This window comes from Hyla sarda, chromosome 12 (genome assembly GCF_029499605.1).
Source record: "Hyla sarda isolate aHylSar1 chromosome 12, aHylSar1.hap1, whole genome shotgun sequence".
NCBI lineage: Eukaryota > Metazoa > Chordata > Amphibia > Anura > Hylidae > Hyla > Hyla sarda.
In genome coordinates this window covers 20,590,200-20,610,858 of record NC_079200.1, presented here as the reverse complement: position 1 = coordinate 20,610,858, position 20,659 = coordinate 20,590,200, and the positions used below count along the sequence as shown (strand labels likewise).

The 20,659-nt window shown below is 43.1% G+C and overlaps 1 protein-coding gene across 3 annotated transcripts in view; it reads left to right on the top strand.

Annotated features, from left to right (window-relative positions):
* Positions 1-20,659, top strand: part of LOC130297034 (NXPE family member 1-like) — a 93,512-nt gene that overhangs the window by 35,677 nt on the left and 37,176 nt on the right. For 2 of the 3 annotated variants that reach the window (XM_056549202.1, XM_056549201.1), the window contains exons 3-6: positions 8,062-8,164; positions 8,245-8,966; positions 11,676-11,740; positions 14,268-14,489. In XM_056549202.1, coding sequence (XP_056405177.1) covers positions 8,062-8,164; positions 8,245-8,966; positions 11,676-11,740; positions 14,268-14,489 — 1,112 coding nt within the window. Of the gene's footprint in view, positions 1-3,756; positions 4,016-8,061; positions 8,165-8,244; positions 8,967-11,675; positions 11,741-14,267; positions 14,490-20,659 lie in introns of those variants that run through there. The other variant, XM_056549203.1, reaches the window with a different exon arrangement.

Genomic DNA, 20,659 nt, shown 5'->3' with positions numbered 1-20,659 from the left:
GGAAGAGCCGGAGATTGCAGAAAGCAGAGCTCCTGCTCTCCCATAGAGCTGCATGGAGGGGGCTTGTCGGCTGCAACTTCATGCGGTGGTCAAAAAGGCTGGTTTCATGCAGAGAGCTGGGGCGCCGTTCGGGAGATTGCGGGGGGCCCCAGCGGTCGGACCCCCGTGATCTAACACTTATCCCCTATCCTTAGTTGTTACATTAGTTATTACATCCCGTAGTTATCCTTTAATAAGGAAGAAAGAAAGAATATTACCATCATACATATTACCACCAGACTGTTACTGACCAAGCCCTGTATACTGACCAATATTACCAATAATACCAGTATACAAGGAGGCATATTACCGCCATACATTTTACCATCACACTGTTATTGACCAAGCCCTGTATACTGACCAATATTACCAATAATAAAAGTATACAAGGAGGAATATTACCGCCATACATATTACCATCATACTGTTACTGACCAAGCCCTGTATACTGACCAAAATTACCAATAATACCAGTATACAAGGAGGCATATTACCGCCATACATATTACCATCATACTGTTACTGACCATTCCCTGTATACTGACCAATATTACCAATAATACCAGTATACAAGGAGGAATGTTACCGCCGTACATATTACCATCATACTGTACTGACCAAATCCTGTTTACTGAGACCAATATTACCAATAATACCAGTATACAAGTGAGAATAATACTGCCACACCATGACCACTACCATTGCCACCACATAGTGACTGTATAATTATCACTGAACATATACCAATATCTCCCCATACAAAACCCATAGAGTGTTGACCCCCGGCTCTACACAAGCGCTGACTGACTACTGACTCACAGGAGGCATCTTCTTGGAGGCGTTCTCTCTCTTTCCTTTTCTTCTCTTTCTTGCTTAGTCTGTCATGAAGTCTTCTTCAAATCATGACTTGTCTCCACATTATCTGCCAGACAACAAACATATTAGGCTCCACACATTTTCAGCACATTCTCCATCTGCTCACTACCCAAGTTACCCAAATAATTCCTCCCTTGGTGCCCTGTATAGTATAAGGGAGTAAGTATGTGTGTTGGGGGAAAGGATAGAGGGATTGGGGGGTGGTGGTGGTGGGGGGTAGGTGGGTAATTTCTACACTCCTATCAGATAGTGGCCCCAGTAGGTAGGTAGGGAATTCTCCCTATAAAGTAGATGTCCCCATTAGGTCGGTAATGCCCTAGTAGGTAGGTAGTAGGTTATGCCCCCAGTGGGTAGGTTGTAGGTGATGCCTTCAGGTAGGTTGTAAGTAAACGGGTAGACAGTAGGCAATGCCCCAAGGTAGGTAGTGCTCCCAGGTAGGTAATGTGCCCAGTACATAGTGCCCCCCCAGGTAGATAATGCTCTTAGTAGGTAGGTTCCTCAATAGGTAGTGCCCTAGGTATGTAATGCCCCCAGTAGATAGTGTCCCTAGGTAGATCATGCCTCCAGATAGATGAGTGTGTTGTCTCCAGCTGTTTCCAAACTATAACTCCCAGCATGCAATGACAGCCAAAGTCATGCTGGGAGTTATAGTTTTACAACAGCTGGATGCCCCTTGGTCAGGAAACACTGAGAGAGAGAGAGAGAGAGAGATGAGATAGATAGATAGATATGAGATAGATAGATATGAGATAGATAGATAGATATGAGATAGATAGATAGATATGAGATAGATATGAGATAGATAGATAGATAGATAGAATTAGATAGATAGGTAGGTAGATAGATAGATATAGATACATAGATAGATGGATAGATATGAGATAGATAGGTAGGTAGGTAGATAGATAGATGGATATAGATAGATGGATAGATATGAGATAGATAGATATTAGATAGATATATAGATATGATAGATAGATATGAGATAGATAGATAGATATGAGATAGATGGATAGATATGAGATAGATAGATAGATATGAGATAGATAGATAGATAGATAGAGATAGATAGATACAGACAAAGAATAAGTCAGCCAGCACTTTAGTTGATACCAAACTATTATATGGACCTGGCCTACAGGTGCACGCTACTAGGCTAGATATACAGCAACAGGAGAATACAGCAGCACACTGCCAGCACAAGGATATAGGTGAAACATGAACATGCAGATAAAACATGGAGAGCTATACATGACAGCCTACCTGCATCAACCTTCTAAATAAAACCTTACTGTGGCCTGACCTTCTCCCCCCGAATAAAATCGCATGACAACTTGTGGGGTTGTAAAGGCCACAGCTTTATTGTTATAAAATTTTATTGTAAAACTTAAACCATATGCCTACTGCAGGAAACTGCGAGCACGAAGCTCCAACCCAGTATAACACGAGTCTCTGCCTGAAAGGTGAACCCGTGGGGTACCACCTCTAGGTCTAAGGCTGGGTTCACACTACGTTTTCTCCCATACGGGAGCGCATACGGCAGGGGGAAGCTAAAACCTCGCGCTCCCGTATGCCTTCGTATGCGCTCCCGTATGTCATTCATTTCAATGAGCCGGACGGAGTGAAACGTTCGGTCCGGTCGGCTCATTTTTGCGCCATATGCGCTTTTACAACCGGACCTAAAACTGTGGTCAACCACGGTTTTAGGTCCGGTTGTAAAAGCGCATACGGCGCAAAAATGAGCCGACCGGACCGAACGTTTCACTTCGTCCGGCTCATTGAAATGAATGACATACGGGAGCGCATACGGTGACGTACGGGAGCGCGAGCTTTTAGCTCCCCCCTGCCGTATGCGCTCCCGTATGGGAGAAAACGTAGTGTGAACCCAGCCTAACTCCCCAACTTTTTTTCTGGCCTTGAGTTGCCGCCAAATAAAGCCGTGACAACAACAGGTAAGGTTACAGGTAAACAGGTAAAAAAGGGGAGGGTGGGAGGGGACGTTTTTTTGTCTGCCTGTAGTGATTCCTGAGTCTGAGGGGACACCAACAGCACCAGCACGTCTTGCAATAGTGTGAGACCCACATTCCCCTCCCCTGGCTTCTGGGGGCCAATCCTATGGGGGCAATTTGAAAATATTTACCCCACACCCCACGCTGACCTCTGATTCAACCCAGAGCCAGGGGTGGGGAGGGGGTGAACCTCTGCCGGCTGTCATGGCACCCCTGGTCCATATGCATAGACCATAGGTGCTTCTGCTATGGTGTAATAGATGCAAATGTGAAACTATGAAATAGTGAGGCACTTAGCTCGCAGATAGATAGATAGATATGAAAGATAGATATATAGATATGAGATAGATAGATATGAGATAGATATGAGATAGATAGATATGAGATAGATATGAGATAGATAGATATGAGATAGATATGAGATATATAGATATGAGATAGATATGAGATAGATAGATGGATAGATAGATATGAGATAGATAGATATGAGATAGATAGATGTGAGATATATATAGATAGATGTGAGATAGATAGATAGATAGATAGATAGCCTCCAGCTGTTGCAAAATTACATCTCCCAGCATGCCTGGACAGCCTGTTGGGAGTTGTAGTTTTGCAACAGCTGGGGGCACCCTGTTCAGGAAACATTGAGAAATCACCCACTGACCCCTAAACAGTAATTTGTCCTCTTCCCTCTTTCCCCCTAGAAAGTTACCTTATTGATGGGCGGCCTCAGCGCGGGTGGGTGTTGGAATCCTCGGTGGAGCAGGAAGCAAAGCATGGCCCTGCTCCAATAGGGCTGCAGCCTGCACGCAGGGGAGTGTGGGGGGAAGGGGAGGAGCATCTCTCTCTCCTCCCATAGAGTCAGTGCGGCCCCTGCACTGACATTAAAGTCCTGCAGGCTGAATATTTTAAAAGAAAGTGGTGCTGCAGCAGCAGGCCCCCTCTCAGGCTGGAGGTCCCACCATCAGTCCAGCCTTTCTGTGCTGCGCCCGCTGCTGGGGGGGTACAGCAGGGGCACGGGCCTCCTGGGAGCCCGGGCCCCTTACTGGAGTACTGGCTGTACCCCCTGATGGCGGCCCTGGGCACAGGTAGGTTTAGTGTTAGGTCCCGTGCCACTTGAGAAACGTTAGCGTTGGTGTGCGGGCTCTGGTGTGTCCTTAATATAAGGATACACTGGCGAATGTCTCAATTTTAACATCAGTGTTGAGGGATTAGCCAATGTCATTGTTACATCTACCACAGTAGTGCACCTACATTTATGTATTACTCTATACGTTACACATCCACACCGTTTATCTGGTGAAGGACGCCATTGTGGCACTTGTAGTCCGCTGCAGGCATCCTCCATTGTCTGCATTTTATGCTGTGGATCACCCTTAGCAACGAACTACAAGGGCAGGATCTGCTCCCCCAGTATAAATGCACAACCGCATTTGGGGTTGAACACCTCCTGCTTTTGAGGCCACATTTTTTTCTTCTTGTTGTTTAACCCCTTAATGACCAAGCCCATTTTCACCTTAACCCCTTAAGGACCAAGGACGTACCGGTACGTCCTTGGTCCTGCTCTTCTGATATAACGCGGGGTTACACAGTAACCCCGCGTCATATCATGGCGGGCCCGGCGTCATAGTGAAGCCGGGACCCGCCTCTAATAGCGCGCAGCGCCGATCGCGGCGCCGCGCGCTATTAACCCTTTAGCCGCGCGCTCAAAGCTGAGTCGCGCGGCTAAAAGTGAAAGTGAAAGTTCCCGGCTAGCTCAGTCGGGCTGTTCGGGATAGCCGCGGCTAATCGTGGCATCCCGAACAGCTGACAGGACAGCGGGAGGGCCCCTACCTGCCTCCTCGCTGTCCGATCGCCGAATGACTGCTCAGTGCCTGAGATCCAGGCATGAGCAGTCATCCGGCAGAATCGTTGATCACTGGTTTCTTATGAGAAACCAGTGATCAACATAGAAGATCAGTGTGTGCAGTGTTATAGGTCCCTATGGGACCTATAACACTGCACAAAAAAAGTGAAAAAAAAAGTGAATAAAGATCATTTAACTCCTCCCCTATTAAAAGTTTGAATCACCCCCCTTTTCCAATAAAAAAAAAAACACAGTGTAAATAAAAATTAAAATAAACATATGTGGTATCACCGCGTGCGGAAATGTCCGAATTATAAAAATATATCATTAATTAAACCGCTCGGTCAATGGCGTGCACGCAAAAAAATTCCAAAGTCCAAAATAGTGCATTTTTGGTCACTTTTTATATCATTTAAAAATGAATAAAAAGTGATCAATAAGTCCTATCAATGCAAAAATGGTACCGTTAAAAACTTCAGATCACGGCGCAAAAAATGAGCCCTCATACCGCCCCATACACGGAAAAATAAAAAAGTTATAGGGGTCAGAAGATAACAATTTTAAACGTATTAATTTTCCTGCATGTAGTTATGATTTTTTCCAGAAGTCCGACAAAATCAAACCTATATAAGTAGGGTATCATTTTAATCGTATGGACCTACAGAATACATATCAGGTGTCATTTTTACCGAAAAATTTACTACGTAGAAACGGAAGCCCCCAAAAGTTACAAAACAGCGTTTTTTTTTTCAATTTTGTCGCACAATGATTTTTTTTCCCGCTTCACCATAGATTTTTGGGCAAAATGACTGACGTCATTACAAAGTAGAATTGGTGGCGCAAAAAATAAGCCATCATATGGATTTTTAGGTGTAAATTTGAAAGAGTTATGATTTTTTAAAGGCAAGGAGCAAAAAACGAAAATGCAAAAACGGAAAAACCTCCGGTCCTTAAGGGGTTAAGGACCAGGCCAATTTTATTTTTGCGTTTTTGTTTTTTCCTCCTCGCCTTCTAAAATCCATAACTCATTTATATTTCCATCTACAGACCCATATAAGGGCTTGTTTTTTGTGTGACCAATTGTACTTTGTAATGAAACCTCTCATTTTACCATAAAATGTACGGCAAACTCAAAACACATTTTTTTTTGGGGAGGAGATTTAAATGAAAACCACAATTATGCAGATTTTGGAGGGTTTCGTTTTCACACTGTATAATTTACGGTAAAAATGACATGTGTTCTTTATTCTGTGGGTCAATACGATTTAAATGATACCCATGGCTAGATACTTTTATATTTTTGTACCACTTAAAAAAAATCTAAAACTTTTTGTACAAAATCGGTAATCTAAAATCGCCCTTTTTTGACCACATATAACTTTTTAATTTTTCTGTATTTAGGGCGGTAAGAGGGCTTATTTTGTGCGCCGTCATCTGTACTTTACCACATTTTCATATATAAAGCTTTTATATAATTTTTTTATTAATTTTTTTTAATAAAATGTGACAAAGCACCATTTTTTAACTTAAAAAAAAAAAAAAAAGTTTTTTCATTTATGCCGTTCACCGTACAGGATCATTAACATTATACCTTGATAGTTTGGACATTTACACACGTGGCAATACCAAATATGTTTATTCAAAAAAATTACGCTTTTTGGGGCTAAAATGGGAAAAATTGAAAATGTTTTCACTTTTATTTTATTTTTTTTACTTTTTATTTTTTTTAACATTTTTCAACTTTTTTTTTTTACACTTTTTATGTCCCCATATGGGACTATCTATAGCAATCATTTGATTGCTAATACTGTTCAGTGCTATGCATAGGACATAGCACTGATCAGTATTATCGGCTATCTCCTGCACTGGTCTGCTCGATCTCAAACCAGAGCAGGATACGCTGGGAGCCAGACGGGGCAGGTGAGGGGACCTCCGTCCGCCATTACAGATGATCTGATCGCCGCGGCAGCGCTGCGGGTGATCCGATTATCTATTCTATCATGCGCATTGCCACAGATGAGGGGTTAATAATGGGCACCCGCGCGATCGCGTATGTCGGCCATTACCGACTGATAGCAGCCGGAACCTGCAGTGTATGACGCGAGCACCGCTCTGTTGCTCGCGGTCATACACAGGACATAAACGTACGTCCTGGTGCGCGAAGTACCGCCAAATTTACATTTACGTCCGTGGTCGTTAAGGGGTTAAATCCTATATTTGGAGGTGTATAAACTCCACATTAGGCATCATTAAGATTCACCTGTGAGGCCGACAACACATTAGCCAACTTGGGTGGGGCTCATAGCCTGCCTCCCACTGTATGTGTGCTCAGACACACTGGAGGTAACTGGGAGAAGGTTGTGAGTCAGACCTAATGCCACTGTAATTGCCCACTGACCCCTGGTATTGCCCATACTGCACAGGTAGATTTAGTGTTGGGCCCCGTGCTACTTGAGAAACTTTGGCAGTGGTGTGCGGGCTCAGGTATGTCCTTCATATAAGAATATACTGGCTAATGTCTCAATTTTAACATCATTTTGGTGGGTTAGCCAATGTCATTGTTTACATGTACCACAGTAGTGCACCTAAATTTATGCATTACAGTGTATATATACAAAAAATATGTCAATAATAATAAGAAAAGAAGAAAAATATATAAATGACTGTTTTTTTTTTATCTGATGGCCTCCATGGCTTCATTCAAACCAGATGGCTGGTGTGTATTGAAGGGTTATTCGAGGATCTAAGCTTTTATCCCCTATCCAGAGGATAGGGGATAAAGTCTGATCGTGGGGGGCCCGCCGATGGGACCCCCCCGCAATCTCATTGCAGCACCCGCATTGTATGCGGGACTGCTTCTCCAGTGTCGGAAACTTCCGGGTTTGAGACTTGATGTAAAGTCACGCCACGCCCTCCCCATTCATGTCCATGGGTGGGGGAGTAACGGCCGTGATACCCGACACTGGAGACGCCACCCCGCATACAATGCTGCTGGCCCCCCGTGATCAGAAATTTTATCCCCTATCATCTGGATCGGGGATAAAAGCTTAGATCCCGGAATACCCCTTTTAAGTCTATATATCCAGAACATTTCTATGTTGTTTAGGGATTGTATCCTATTGGGAACCCATTCTGGAATGTTTTCAATAGGGTAGATTTTTATAGGATCACAGATACCTGGCCACACTCACACGGCATAGAAAAAAATATCATGTTGCCTTCACTATTGCCATTTAAAGATTTTACACATGTTTCTGAACAGAACTGACTTGACTTCTTGTGTTTTAGGAAAACCAATAGAATGTCCAAATCTGACAAAATAACATTTAAGATAATTGTTGGTCTTACAATACTTCTTACCACCTTGTTTAGCTTCATCATTCATCTTAAGGTAGGTTCTTCAATGAGATAAGAGATCACACCGTGTAAACAGGATTTATACCTATGTAACTAATGCTAATTTCTCATCAGCCCAACAACTTTAATAACCTTCAAAACCGATATAGCATTTTCTCTGCTTGGAGAAATGCTGAAATCCCAAACATTTCCCAAGAACCAGTAAAGATAGACCAACAAATAAGTGAGATGTTGAATCATGTAAATCGGTCTATGCCAAACGTGGACTTCACATACCTAAATCAAACAACCAGTGCCAATAATAGCACAGCAACCATTGTAAATTATAAACCTATCTACTGTGTTGGAGATAATGTAACAGTTCGAGTCGATATGTATAACTACTTGGGAGAAAAGAAGACTTATGGAGGAGACTTCTTACGAGCTCGGATTTTTTCCCCAAACCTTGTTGCTGGAGCTTCAGGGAAAATTGAGGATTTTCACAATGGGACCTATAATGTGTATTTCACTCTGTTTTGGAAAGGTCAAGTGAAGATATCTATTCTCTTGATCCATCCTAGTGAAGGAGTCTCCGCTTTATGGAAGGCAAGAAACCATCAATACAACTATATTTCGTATACTGGATTATTCCTCAACAACAGTAATACGGTTTCCACAAGATGTGACTTTTCTTTAGATGAAAAGGGAGAAAAATGTGAATATGTGGATAAAAGGTACGGAGAGTCCTTCTACTGCATGAGACCTTCCGGTGTAGCTTGTGAGGCTTTCATATCTCTGAAGAGTGGTAACAAACCTTACACTTCTTTCACCGATGAACAGAAGAAGCTCTTTATGAGGTAAATACTTTTTTCTATTTAAGTGTAAGTAGAAAGCATATTTTTAAGGGGTACTCCACCCCTAGACATCTTATCCAAAGTATAGGGGATAAGATGTCTGATCGTGGGGGTCCCACCATTGAGGATCCCCGCGATCTCGGCTGTGGCACACCAGACATCCGGTGCATGGAGCGGACTTTGCTCTATGCCGAATGACTGGCGATGCAGGGTGGAGGCTCGTGACATTACGGCCCTCAATGCAAGTCTATGGGAGGGGGTGTGAACGTGACATCACGAGCCTCCGGCGCTGCACCCGATGCTCTAAACGAACGCCGGGTGCAACAGGGAGGTTGGCAGGACCCCCGCAATCAGACATCTTATCCCCTATCCTTTGGCTAGGGGATAAGATGTCTAGGGGCGAAGTACCCCTTTAAGCATGTAGATCATTTGCTTGATGTAACGTGCATAGACTTATATAATGGTGAGGTTTTCCTCTGGTCGCTGGATACATAGTTAGGTTGCTGGACATAAGTCTTAACCTGACCCAGCACCTCCTCTAGTAGTTTATGGGGTGGATCTTAACAAGTTAGCACTCCACATGCTCTGTATTGTCATGCTGGCCCACCAGAGTACTAGAAAATCCTCCAGTAGGCCCAAACCCATAATATTTTTCATAAATGTAATGATACACAGCTTTATGAGGATCTTAGAGGAAATACTTCTACCAAGTTTAGGCACAGATATTGATTGGTTGCTTTGTGAAACTGGTCAACTTTTCCGCTACATAGATCTTGATGAATTTCCCCCCTAAGTGTCTAATTGTGGGGCAAGGGGGCCCCACTGCTGGAAACCCCTCCACAGTCTCAAGAATCGATCAAAACTCCTGTCCGAATGGAGGGGCAGTGCACATACTGTCTCAACCACTGCTCTATTTGTCTTTGGGTGTGCCAAAGATAGCCAAGTACAGTACTCAGCTTTCTTCCATAGACAATGAAAGGACAAGTGATAGAGTAAGTAAACTGCTGCCCCATTCAGGGAGCTTCAGAAGTCTTATTCTTGAGATTGTAGGAGGACACCCCCCATCACCCCAAGATCACTAGTCCACAAAGCCTGCACCCCATGACTAGAAGAATGCTGGCATAACATGCAAGCAAGCAGTCTGGCTTGGCTGCGAAAGCATAAATAGGTTTTATGTAAGTTTTCCAGAAGCATACATTCCACCATTCACCGTGCGGTTTAATTAATGTTATATTTAAATAGTTGGGATGTTTCCACAATATCAAATATGATTTTATGTGTTTTTTTTTTTTGGTCACATTTTTTTTTTAAAGGTGTTTAGTATGTGTTGCAGCTGGGTAACTTGGTGTGTCTGCTCGCAGCGGTAGAAATCTGCCACCACGAACGGACACACAGTGCTGCCCAGCTGCAGCAGGGAGCTCGCTCTTGTGACTGCTGTTGGCGCATCTGCAGTGTGAAATATGCTGCAGATGCGCAGATGAAATATGCTGCGGCCTACTCTGTAGGGTTACATGTGCCATAATTAGTTGCATATTTGGTGCTGCATATATTCCCACTCATTGAATTTAATGAGTAGGAAAATAAGCATCAAAATAAGACATGTGACAATACCCTAGAGTATATACTGTGTGAACAGAATGGAAACAGCCACAACACAGCAAGGAAGGAGTTAAACTAAGTAAGCACTGAATTGCGACTGCTGCTGACACGGGGGAAGGTTTGATTTACCTTTCATGGACAATGCAGATTCTCTGGAGAAAGCCTTAGCCTGCGGGCATGCAGCCTAGGGTCCGTCTTGACTGTTGAGACCCAATTAGCTCCTAGCGGCTATAACTACCCCTCCCCCTTTATACAATAATTAATTAAATAATAACTGACACAACAACAATTCAACTTTTTATGGGTGGGGATCGGCCACAGCTTTATTTATAAAATTACTTATATAAATAACAATTTAACTGTAACAAAGACACCGATTGGCTTCTTGCCAACCCGAGAGGTGCTGCCACACTGTCCTGTGTGGAGGTCTACCCCGGGTTGACCCCGCTTTCACCGTCTTCTTACCGCCAAGCTGTGACTTACAATAAACAGAGATACAAAAAGGGAGGGAGGGAGGGCAAAACTCCGGGTCCTGGGCAGATTGAGGGGGGAGGGGAGGCACCACAGCTATAAATACCCAGGGGAGGGCCCCTGAAAGCCCGGGAAACTATTAAACCCCTGATTGGTGCACTCCTTCCCCCCCCACCCATGAGACATACCACTATAGTTACCAACAAGTTTTTACAGATGGGGGAGGGGGCTAAAAACCTTGCCTGTATATTTCTTAACCCCTTAACTGCTCACCAGTCAGGGGGCAAGCTAGTTATGCACAGCTTACCCCTCCAAAACTCTCGCAAACATTTTTACACCATTGCTCCATGTGCAAAACAGGACCACTCATACTGGTAGTGAGGTGTACCTTTTGAGTGCGCATCTCAGAAATATACTTAACTCCTGCCCAACAACATTCATAGCGTAATGCAACTATTCAATTGTGACTTGTGAAAAAAAAAAAAGACTAACATCAGACACACTGCTGAAATCAATGGCAAAAATGGGGTAAATTTTTTTTTTCTTCTTTTTTTCCTTTTACCATTGTGTAGCTTTTGTCCACCTGGATATATACTATGGGGCTGAAATATTTCCTTACAATTTTTTTCTGCTCCGATAAAGGTCCTTCACTTATGGTGTAGAGATTCCTAAACTAATTGAAAGTGTTAACGTTCTGGAGTGTCCAGGTAAGTTCTTTAATCCTTTTACTATTCTTTTTTTTATTACTGATCATATATCTTTTTGGATTGCTGGTCATATTCATGTTAATTCCTAATTGTCAAAAGCAGGGCCAGACTGGCCTACCGGGATATCGGGAAAATTCCCGGTAGGCCGCCCGCCCTGTCGGCCGACAGTGTCTGGAGGACAGGCCGCCTGAGTACCGACAAGTCACTGTGTCAATTTGTCAGGAAAGTCAGGACCTGTGTGCACCGCAGCTGCAGCATCATACACAGGTCCTGACACTCCTGACAGGCTGATGCAGTGAGCGGAGGTCCGGAGGCTACAGAGTCTGTACTGGGAGACAGGACACTCACATCAGCCTCTACTCTGTCTTTTCACTGCTCCTGGCTTCTCCTCCTGTCAGCACACAGTAACTGCAGCTGCTCGGGGAAGAGCTGCAGCCCTGGATGAGAGGAAAGGGGAACCAAATGTGTGAGGTAGGGGGGTGGGAGTCCTGTTATGTGGGTTAGTTTGGGGGTCAGGCTTGCTGCAGAGGGGGAACCTGTGATGTGGATGGGGGGATTGCTGGAGAAGGGAGACCTGTTATGTGGGGGGCTGAAGAGGGGGTGGACCCGTGATGTGGGGGCTGGAGAGCGGGGACCTGTGATGTGTGTGGGGGGGGGGGGGGTTTGCTGGAGAGGGGGGACCTGTGATGTGAGGGGGGGGGGTGCTGGTGGAGAGAGGGGACCTGTTATGTGGAAGCTGGAAAGGGGGGTCCTTTGATGTGTGTGTGTGTGGGGGGGGGTGCAGCTGGAGAGAGGGGACCTATAATGTGGAGACTGGAGAGGGGGGACCTGGTATGTGGGGTGGGGGTGGGTTCTGTGAAGAGAAGACCTGCTGTTACTATTTTGTAAGGGGAGGGGGCATTTTTTTTTTCAAATTAAGTTATTTGTTTACTATTTTTAATTAAAGAAAATCTGTCAGTAGTGTAACCCGCACTAAACCTGTCAAACAGGATTGTAGTGCAGCTGATGCTGATTAAAATGGTACTCACATTGTAGAGGTTCGCCCAGCCATTCCGCCGAAAATCTTGTTTGTCTATTTATGCTAATGAGGGCCTTGGGGCATGGACAGAGCTCCTATCTGAGTTTGGGGCATGCCTACCTCCTCTTTCCCGGGCGTAGCTCCGCCTGGCTCATCAATATTCATAACCCCCCTCCCTGCTCCTTCGCCCATGTTAATGAAATGCGCCGCTTTCTGTGTACTCCTGGAAGCAGCGTTCCCCTCGGCTTCACTGCCGCAGCCATCTTTGAAAAGTAAGAAGCCAGGGAGGATGCCTCCTCCGGGAGTACACAGTAAGAGGCGCATGTGCCATACACTAACACGGGCAAAGGAGCATTGATGAGCCGGGCAGAGCGGCCGCTCAGCGAAGATGACATCATCATGCCCCGAGCTCGGATCGGAGCTCCGCCCATGCCCAGAGGCCCTCATTAGCATAAATAGAAAATCGCCATTTGTGACGTGCCAGCTCCTTGTATCTCTATCTAAGAGCCAGAGATACCCGAACGCTGTGTATCCAACTCTCCCATAGAGATAGATAAGTGTTCCTACACTTGAGTACTCCTTTTTAAGCCAGGTTCACACTGTGGAATCTCCAGAGGGAATTTCTGTGCAGACTGCATTGCTGTCCCCATAGACAGCAATGCTTTTCTGAGCAGATCTTTCAGCATATCCACTCAGAAATGCATTGCCATCTATGGAAATGGCAATGCAGCTGCCCATGGGATTATCAGCGGAATTTTCAGTGTGAATTCGGCCTATTTGTCTTCAAAAAGCTTTATTTTGGTATTTCGGCGTTATAAATCTTATCCCCTATCCAAAGGCTAGGGGAGAAGATGTATGATCGTAGGGGTCCCGCTGGGGACCCCCGTGATCTCGGTGCAGCTCTCGGCATTCTGCATAGACATGAATCGAGGGGGCGTGGCGTTACTATAAATCTCTTAGTATATTTCTTTGGATAGGGAATAAGATGTGTAAAGCCGAAATACCCCTTTAACTCTGCAAGAATTATTATTATTATTTTTACTAGCCACTGCAGTAAGTTATCCCTATGGCCATACACCTTTGATTTTTGCTGACGGAGCCATTGATTCCGGCAGGACTAGCTAATCATGTAATGTGTATGGTGGAATCCCGACTGTGCCCCAGCAGATTATGTCATGGGAGAGAAGGATCGGATATGTTGGATTTCGACTGCCCAATCTTTTGGTCCTCAACCACGAGAGGCGTCGGACAGTAGCTGACCTTTCTCTCTCAATTGAAAAATGGGAACTGATTAAGCATATGTATGGGAAAATCAAAAGAGATGGCTGGCAACCAAAGGGGCATTTGGCCCACAGCTATCTAATATGTATTGTATGTCCAGCTTTAGATTTTAATTCTTACTTTCTTCTATGGGCCATTGTCATCTCTGAACATAGTCTTAGCATAGTCTTTTAGGAAATAATACGTGTATTTTTTTTTTTTTTTCATTCTGGTGCATTTATTTCTCAGCCTGCCCAATGAAAGTGTCAACATCAGCATGTCAAACTGGGATGTTCCCCCCTTTCCCCAGTGGATATTTCCTGAACAACCAATGGTTTCCGATATACTGCAACCTTACAACTTATAACCCCATTTATAATATTAAAACCTGTTTGGCTGGTAAAATGATATATTTGATGGGAGATTCAACAATTCGTCAGTGGATTGAGTATATCCCGAAAATCATGAAGAGTAAGTATGGTGCTTTGTATATGTGTGTGTGTATATGAATGTGTGTGTGTGTGTATATATATATATATATATATATATATACTTGGTGGCCAGCAATAATGGTCGTGCTCCTCTGCTTCCAATAAGATGTGGAGAAGGAGGAAATCAGGTGCACAGCGCCAATGCCAACTATGGTCCTTTATGTCAGACTGTATGTACCCTCTGCCATGCTCTTTACTTCTTCAGGCTCTGCTGACCAACAATTGGGCAGGGGCTCTTTGTGGGGAGGAGTTGTCAGGGGACATAAAATTACAGGGACAGGGGAGCAAAGAAAGACAAGGTAAAGTTTTAAGGAGGTCATTCAGAGCATGTGTCCTCAGAAAATTGCCTAATGTTTAAAGGAAATCTGCAATAAATGAAACGTATTCCCTATTCACAGGATAGGGGATAAGTGTCTGATTGTGTGTGTGTGTGGGGGGGTCCGAATGCTGGGACCCCCGTGATCTTCTGCATGGGGCTCTGGCTCTCCCGTGCAGGAGGCGCGCCGGCCACAGCATGATACTGCGGCGAACACGCCTCCTCTATGTATCTCTATGGGAGATGCAGGGATGCAGCGTTCGTGCCTTCCCGCCTCTCCTATAGAGCTGTATGGATTGGGGCGCTACGCGCATTAGCTGGCTCATGGCACGGCAATACCGGGGCCCCGCTGTGGATAGGGGATAAGTGAATTTTGCTGCAGTTCACCTTTAAATAAAGTTATTATTTTAAACTTGTTTTTTTTATTATTATGATTTTTTTCCTCTAATTTTCCATTTTGCTATCTAGTTTATAAAATAATCTTAAAATCATGCATTTTTTTTCCCCAGCCGTTAAAGGCATTGTCCAGCAAAAGAAACAAACTGTGTAAGGTGTCAGAAAGTATAATAAAGCATAAATACTATGTTATTAGTACCAAAGTGCAGAGATCTCTCCATTTCAGCTGAAGCCCCGTCCACTCTCTGAAAGCGCAGCTCCCACCCTGATCTCTCCCCCCCCCCCTCCCCCCCAGCTTGCTCAGGACCAGACCATTAATTTGAAGAGAGGAGCTCATATTTCTGCTCATTAGATTTAAAGGGGCTATCCAGGAAAAAAAACTTTTTTTATATATATATCAACTGGCTCCAGAAAGTTAAACAGATTTGTAAATTACTTCTATTAAAAAATCTTAATCCTATCAGTACTTATGAGCTTCTGAAGTTAAGGTTGTTCTTTTCTGTCTTAGTGCTCTCTGATGACACGTGTCTCGAGAACCGCCCAGTTTAGAAGAGGTTTGCTATGGGGATTTGCTTCTAAACCAGGCAGTTCCCGAGACACGTGTCATCAGAGAGCACTTAGACAGGAAATAACAACCTTAACTTCAGAAGCTCATAAGTACTGAAAGGATTAAGATTTTTAATAGAAGTAATTTACAAATCTGATATGTAAGAAAGGAATGGGTGGGCACTGCTAGACAACCACTATGCAGACATTCAAATCAAAGATCACGGGTGTGTGGCTGGATATGGTGCCGGACATACATAGGAGGCAGTCCTGAATATACTAAAGCAAAGAGAAGGAAAGTATGTCCGCACTCACCAAGCCGTAAATGACAAATATGCTTTATTGAAGTCTTCGGATTTCCAAGTAAAAGCAGTATCAAAAACACCCGGGTGCAGGGAGGGGGAGCTGCTCCTGGCGGGGAGACTGGAATCGGCTGTCAGGAACAACCGCACCGTTTCGCGTTATCCACGCATCTTCCGGTTCCTTGGAACCGGAAGATGCGTGGATAACGCGAAACGGTGGAACCGGAAGATGCGTGGATAACGCGAAACGGTGCTGTTGTTCCTGACAGCCGCTCCCAGTCTCCCCGCCAGGAGCAGCTCCCCCTCCCTGCACCCGGGTGTTTTTGATACTGCTTTTACTTGGAAATCCGAAGACTTCAATAAAGCATATTTGTCATTTACGGCTTGGTGAGTGCGGACATACTTTCCTTCTCTTTGCTTTAGTAATTTACAAATCTGTTTAACTTTTTGAAGCCAGTTGATATATAAAAAGAAGTTTTTTTCCTGGATAACCCCTTTAAAGTCAGCAGAAAGCGTTTCTCAGAAAAGACAGCAGTGAGCCTTGTTTGGCTGAAACCACTGTGACTGAGAGAGGCTTCTTTTTCCTTAGAATCTAGTGAGCGGTAATATGAGCTTCTCCCTTCATGTTACTGGTGTCTCCCTGAATAAAGAGGATGGAAGGGAAACGGATATGTGGGCTCTGAATGTGACGTGATGTCACAGCTGTAAGGTAGAGAGTACAACTGATATGGAGAGATCTGTGCAATATGGCTAATAACATTATATTAGGAAGTTGATTTCTTGAACTTTTTTGACACCATACACTGGTTGTTTCTTTCACTGGACAACCCCTTTTAAACCTTATAATAAGATAAAAATTCCAGTTCTGTACAGATCACTTTTCAGCAGTTTTCTCCTCATATGTAATGTCCGTTTCTGTGTTTTTGAATTTTTTTCCTTTGGGTCCTGTTCAGAAATTAGGTTTATGTCTGAACAGATTCTGTGTTAATTCTCCCTGGTTGGGGAAAAGTTATTGCTGGAACTCTCTTCTGGTAATTAGATCTGTATTATGCACTTTAGTTTTTGTCTCTTTGAGCACATGTTCTGGGTTTTAACCATGGTTATTTGTCTTGTTTGATATATAGATTTTAGCCTGCTTTGTTTTTTCTACATTTGTTGGGTTTTAGTATTATGTACAGGTCACAGAGCATGTTTATAAAACTCTACTATAGAAATGAAGAAGGTCTGAGCTAGTCTTTTATTCCTATGTCCATGGGGTTTGCTGTAAAGCATATCTCTAAAGACTGATAAGAGCAGCTCAGATGCCCCAATAATAAAAATAAAATGAAAAATACAAATAGATTAGAAAACAAAAAACACATTTTAGTATCTGTCTTTAATCTGTGAAAAAAAAATCTAAGTGAAACATTCCCTTCAACTCTAGATGACACAAGGCATACCTGTACGCTCTTGCCATCTGGGACTTAAAGGGGTACTCCGGTGAAAAACGTTTTTTTTTTTTTTTTTTAAATCAACTGGTGCCAGAAAGTTAAATAGATTTGTAAATTACTTCTATTAAAAAATCTTAATCCTTCCTGTACTTATTAGCTGCTGAACACTACAGTGGAAATTCTTTTCCGTTTGAAACACAGAGCTCTCTGCTGACATCATGACCACAGTGCTCTCTGCTGACATCTCTGTCCATTTTAGGAACTGTCCAGAACAGAATATGTTTGCTATGGGGATTTCCTTTTACCCTGGACAGTTCCTAAAATGGACAGAGATCTCAGCAGAGAGCACTGTGCTCATGATGTTAGCAGAGAGCTCTGTGTTTAAAACGGAAAAGAATTTCCACTGTAGTGTTCAACAGCTAATAAGTACAGGAAGGATTAAGATTTTTTAATAGAAGTAATTTACAAATCTTCAAAAGGCAATAGAATGAATCGGCAACTCACCAGTCTTCTCTTTAGAAAAGGTTCCTTTATTCAAACATACTCACAGCATGAAATGCAATCAGGGAGAGGGATAGGTGCGGGGGGGGGGGGGTAAAAGTAGTAGGCGACAGATTCTGTTTCACTCGTTACACGAGCTTCATCCTGCCATAACTACCTGGAACTCTGTGCTGCTTCTTATACAGGTGAGCGGCCAATCAAAAACTTTTCTGGACCGCCCATCTGATATGACGTAACTGGCGATGCTTCTTAGAGCATCGCCATTGGCTATATGTCGACATTTTGGAAGTACGTCAGTAGAAGTTAGCAAAAAATAAATACTTGCTAAAAAATTTGTATAAAGTGATACATTTAAAAACAAGGTGCATAGTCTACTTTCTCGTTAAGGCCAAGTGGACCTGCTGCAGCAATATGTATAATTCAGTAAATTTCTCTTTGTAGTAAATACTGGTCGATGTTAATCCCTGGTTTGGATTTAACTCTTTCGATCCCGGCAAATTTTAAATTGTCAGTTTTTCCTCTGTGGGCTTCTATCATATGGGTTACAAGTCTAGGTGCTCCTTTAAGTGTGCGGAAGGAATATAGGTGTTCCCTAATTCTTGCGCATAATTGTCTTATAGTTTTCCTGATATAATAGAACCCACAGGGACAAAAAATGACGTAAACCACATATTTTGTTCTACATGTGATGAGTTCTGATACTGTATGCGTTATTGCTCCTATCCTCATTGTTTTAAATTCAGCGTTACTTTTGCAGAAGTTACATGTCCTGCATGCGAAATTACCCTTCGGAGTCAGTTTTTCAAGCCATGTACCCTCTGCATTCTTAGTTTTCTCCTGTTTCTTTAGGATATTTCCTATCGTTTTTTTTTTTCTGTACGAGATTAGGGTTTTTTTCAACGCTTTATCCTTCAATTCTACATCACTTTCAAGTATATGCCAATTACGCCTAATAGCCTGTTCTATGGTTTTATTTAATGGAGTATTCTGGAACGTGAATGTGAAACGTTTCTGATCTGGTAAAATAAAGTTCTTCTTATTCTTGTGTTTTAGTAAGCTGACTCTTTCTTTTTCCGTGGCTTTTTTTCTACCTTCTTGTATTAATTTAAGTGGATATTGCCTTTCTCTTAATCGCTGTTGTAGATCATCTGCCTGTTCATTATACGTACTCTCAGATGCATTATTCCTTTTTAGGCGAATAAATTGTCCATAAGGGACACCCTTCTTTAATGTCGCAGGATGCGAACTATAATAGTGGAGAAGGGTGTTCTTCGCCATCTTTTTTCTATAACCTGTACTTACTATTTTATTCTGGTTTACAGTTAATCTAACGTCAAGAAATTCAATTGTAAGATCGCCGAATTGGGACGTAAAAGCTAGATTCATGGTATTAGTATCATTCAAATATTTAACGAAATTATCGAATTGTAATTCGGTTCCTTCCCAGGCTATTAGTATATCGTCGACATAACGGGCATAACATTTTAAGTGCTCGATAAAAGGATTAGTCGACGAATATACGTATTGCCTCTCGAACTCTGCTAGAAAGAGATTGGCGTATGTACAAGACACCGGGGTACCCATCAGGGTCCCGGTGTCCTGTCTATACTACTGATCTCCAAAAGTGAATGTACTATTCGTTAAAATGAAAAATAACGCTTCGGTGACGAATCCTGTAAATTCTTCAGATTTTTTAGACCTTTTTAACCCCTTTTTGACAGCCTGTACACCCGTATCATGCGGGATACGGGTGTACAGACTGACCACATCATTTGAGCACAACTTCCAATCTTGTTCCCAATTTAAATCCTCCATCATCTGTAATAGATGTAATGTATCTTTAATATAAGCCGGTATTACTTTGAGCATGGGATTTAGGAGCCATTCTAAATAGTGGTATAAATGCTCCGTGACAGATCCCACCCCTGACACGATGGGTTGTCCCGGGGGTGGGATCTGCCCCTTATGTACTTTGGGCAGGTGGTACCAAGTTGCTGGTCTAGGTGTTTCGGGTATAAGATGCTCGGCATTCTTTTTAGACAGAATGCCCTTTTCTATTGCTGTATGGAGAAAAGATGTTAGTTTGGACATGATTTTATTCGTGGGGTTGGATTTCAGTGGAGTGTAGGTGGCGGTGTCTTGAAGTTGCCTTTCGGCTTCAGCTAAATACGTAGATTTATACATAACGACTACCGCCCCTCCTTTATCTGCCCGAATCACCTGTAAATCCTCTCTATTCTTCAGTGTGGTTAAGGCTGTAATTTCTGCTTTAGATAAATTAATCGGATTCTCTTTGTAGATGATTGATTTAACATCCTGCATCACTGCATTTTGAAAGAGGTCCAGGCTACTTCCCGGGAATATCGGGGGGTTAAACCTGGATCGCTTCCCTTTTGTGAAGCGTGGGTGCTCAACATCCTCTACAGCCATAGGTTCACTGAATTCACTAGCTAACATTTCTAAACAGTCTATCTCTAACTGTGTACACTCTATTGGAAAGAAACCTAGGCCTGTGGTATCCACAGGTAAATCTGCTGTACATTGTTCATGCTCATGGGTTTTTTTATTCGAAAAGAATTTATAGAGATTAATGTCTCTTAATGATTTGGCTAGATCGATCTCAAATGTAACGGGGTTGAATTTTTCTATCAGTCCGTAA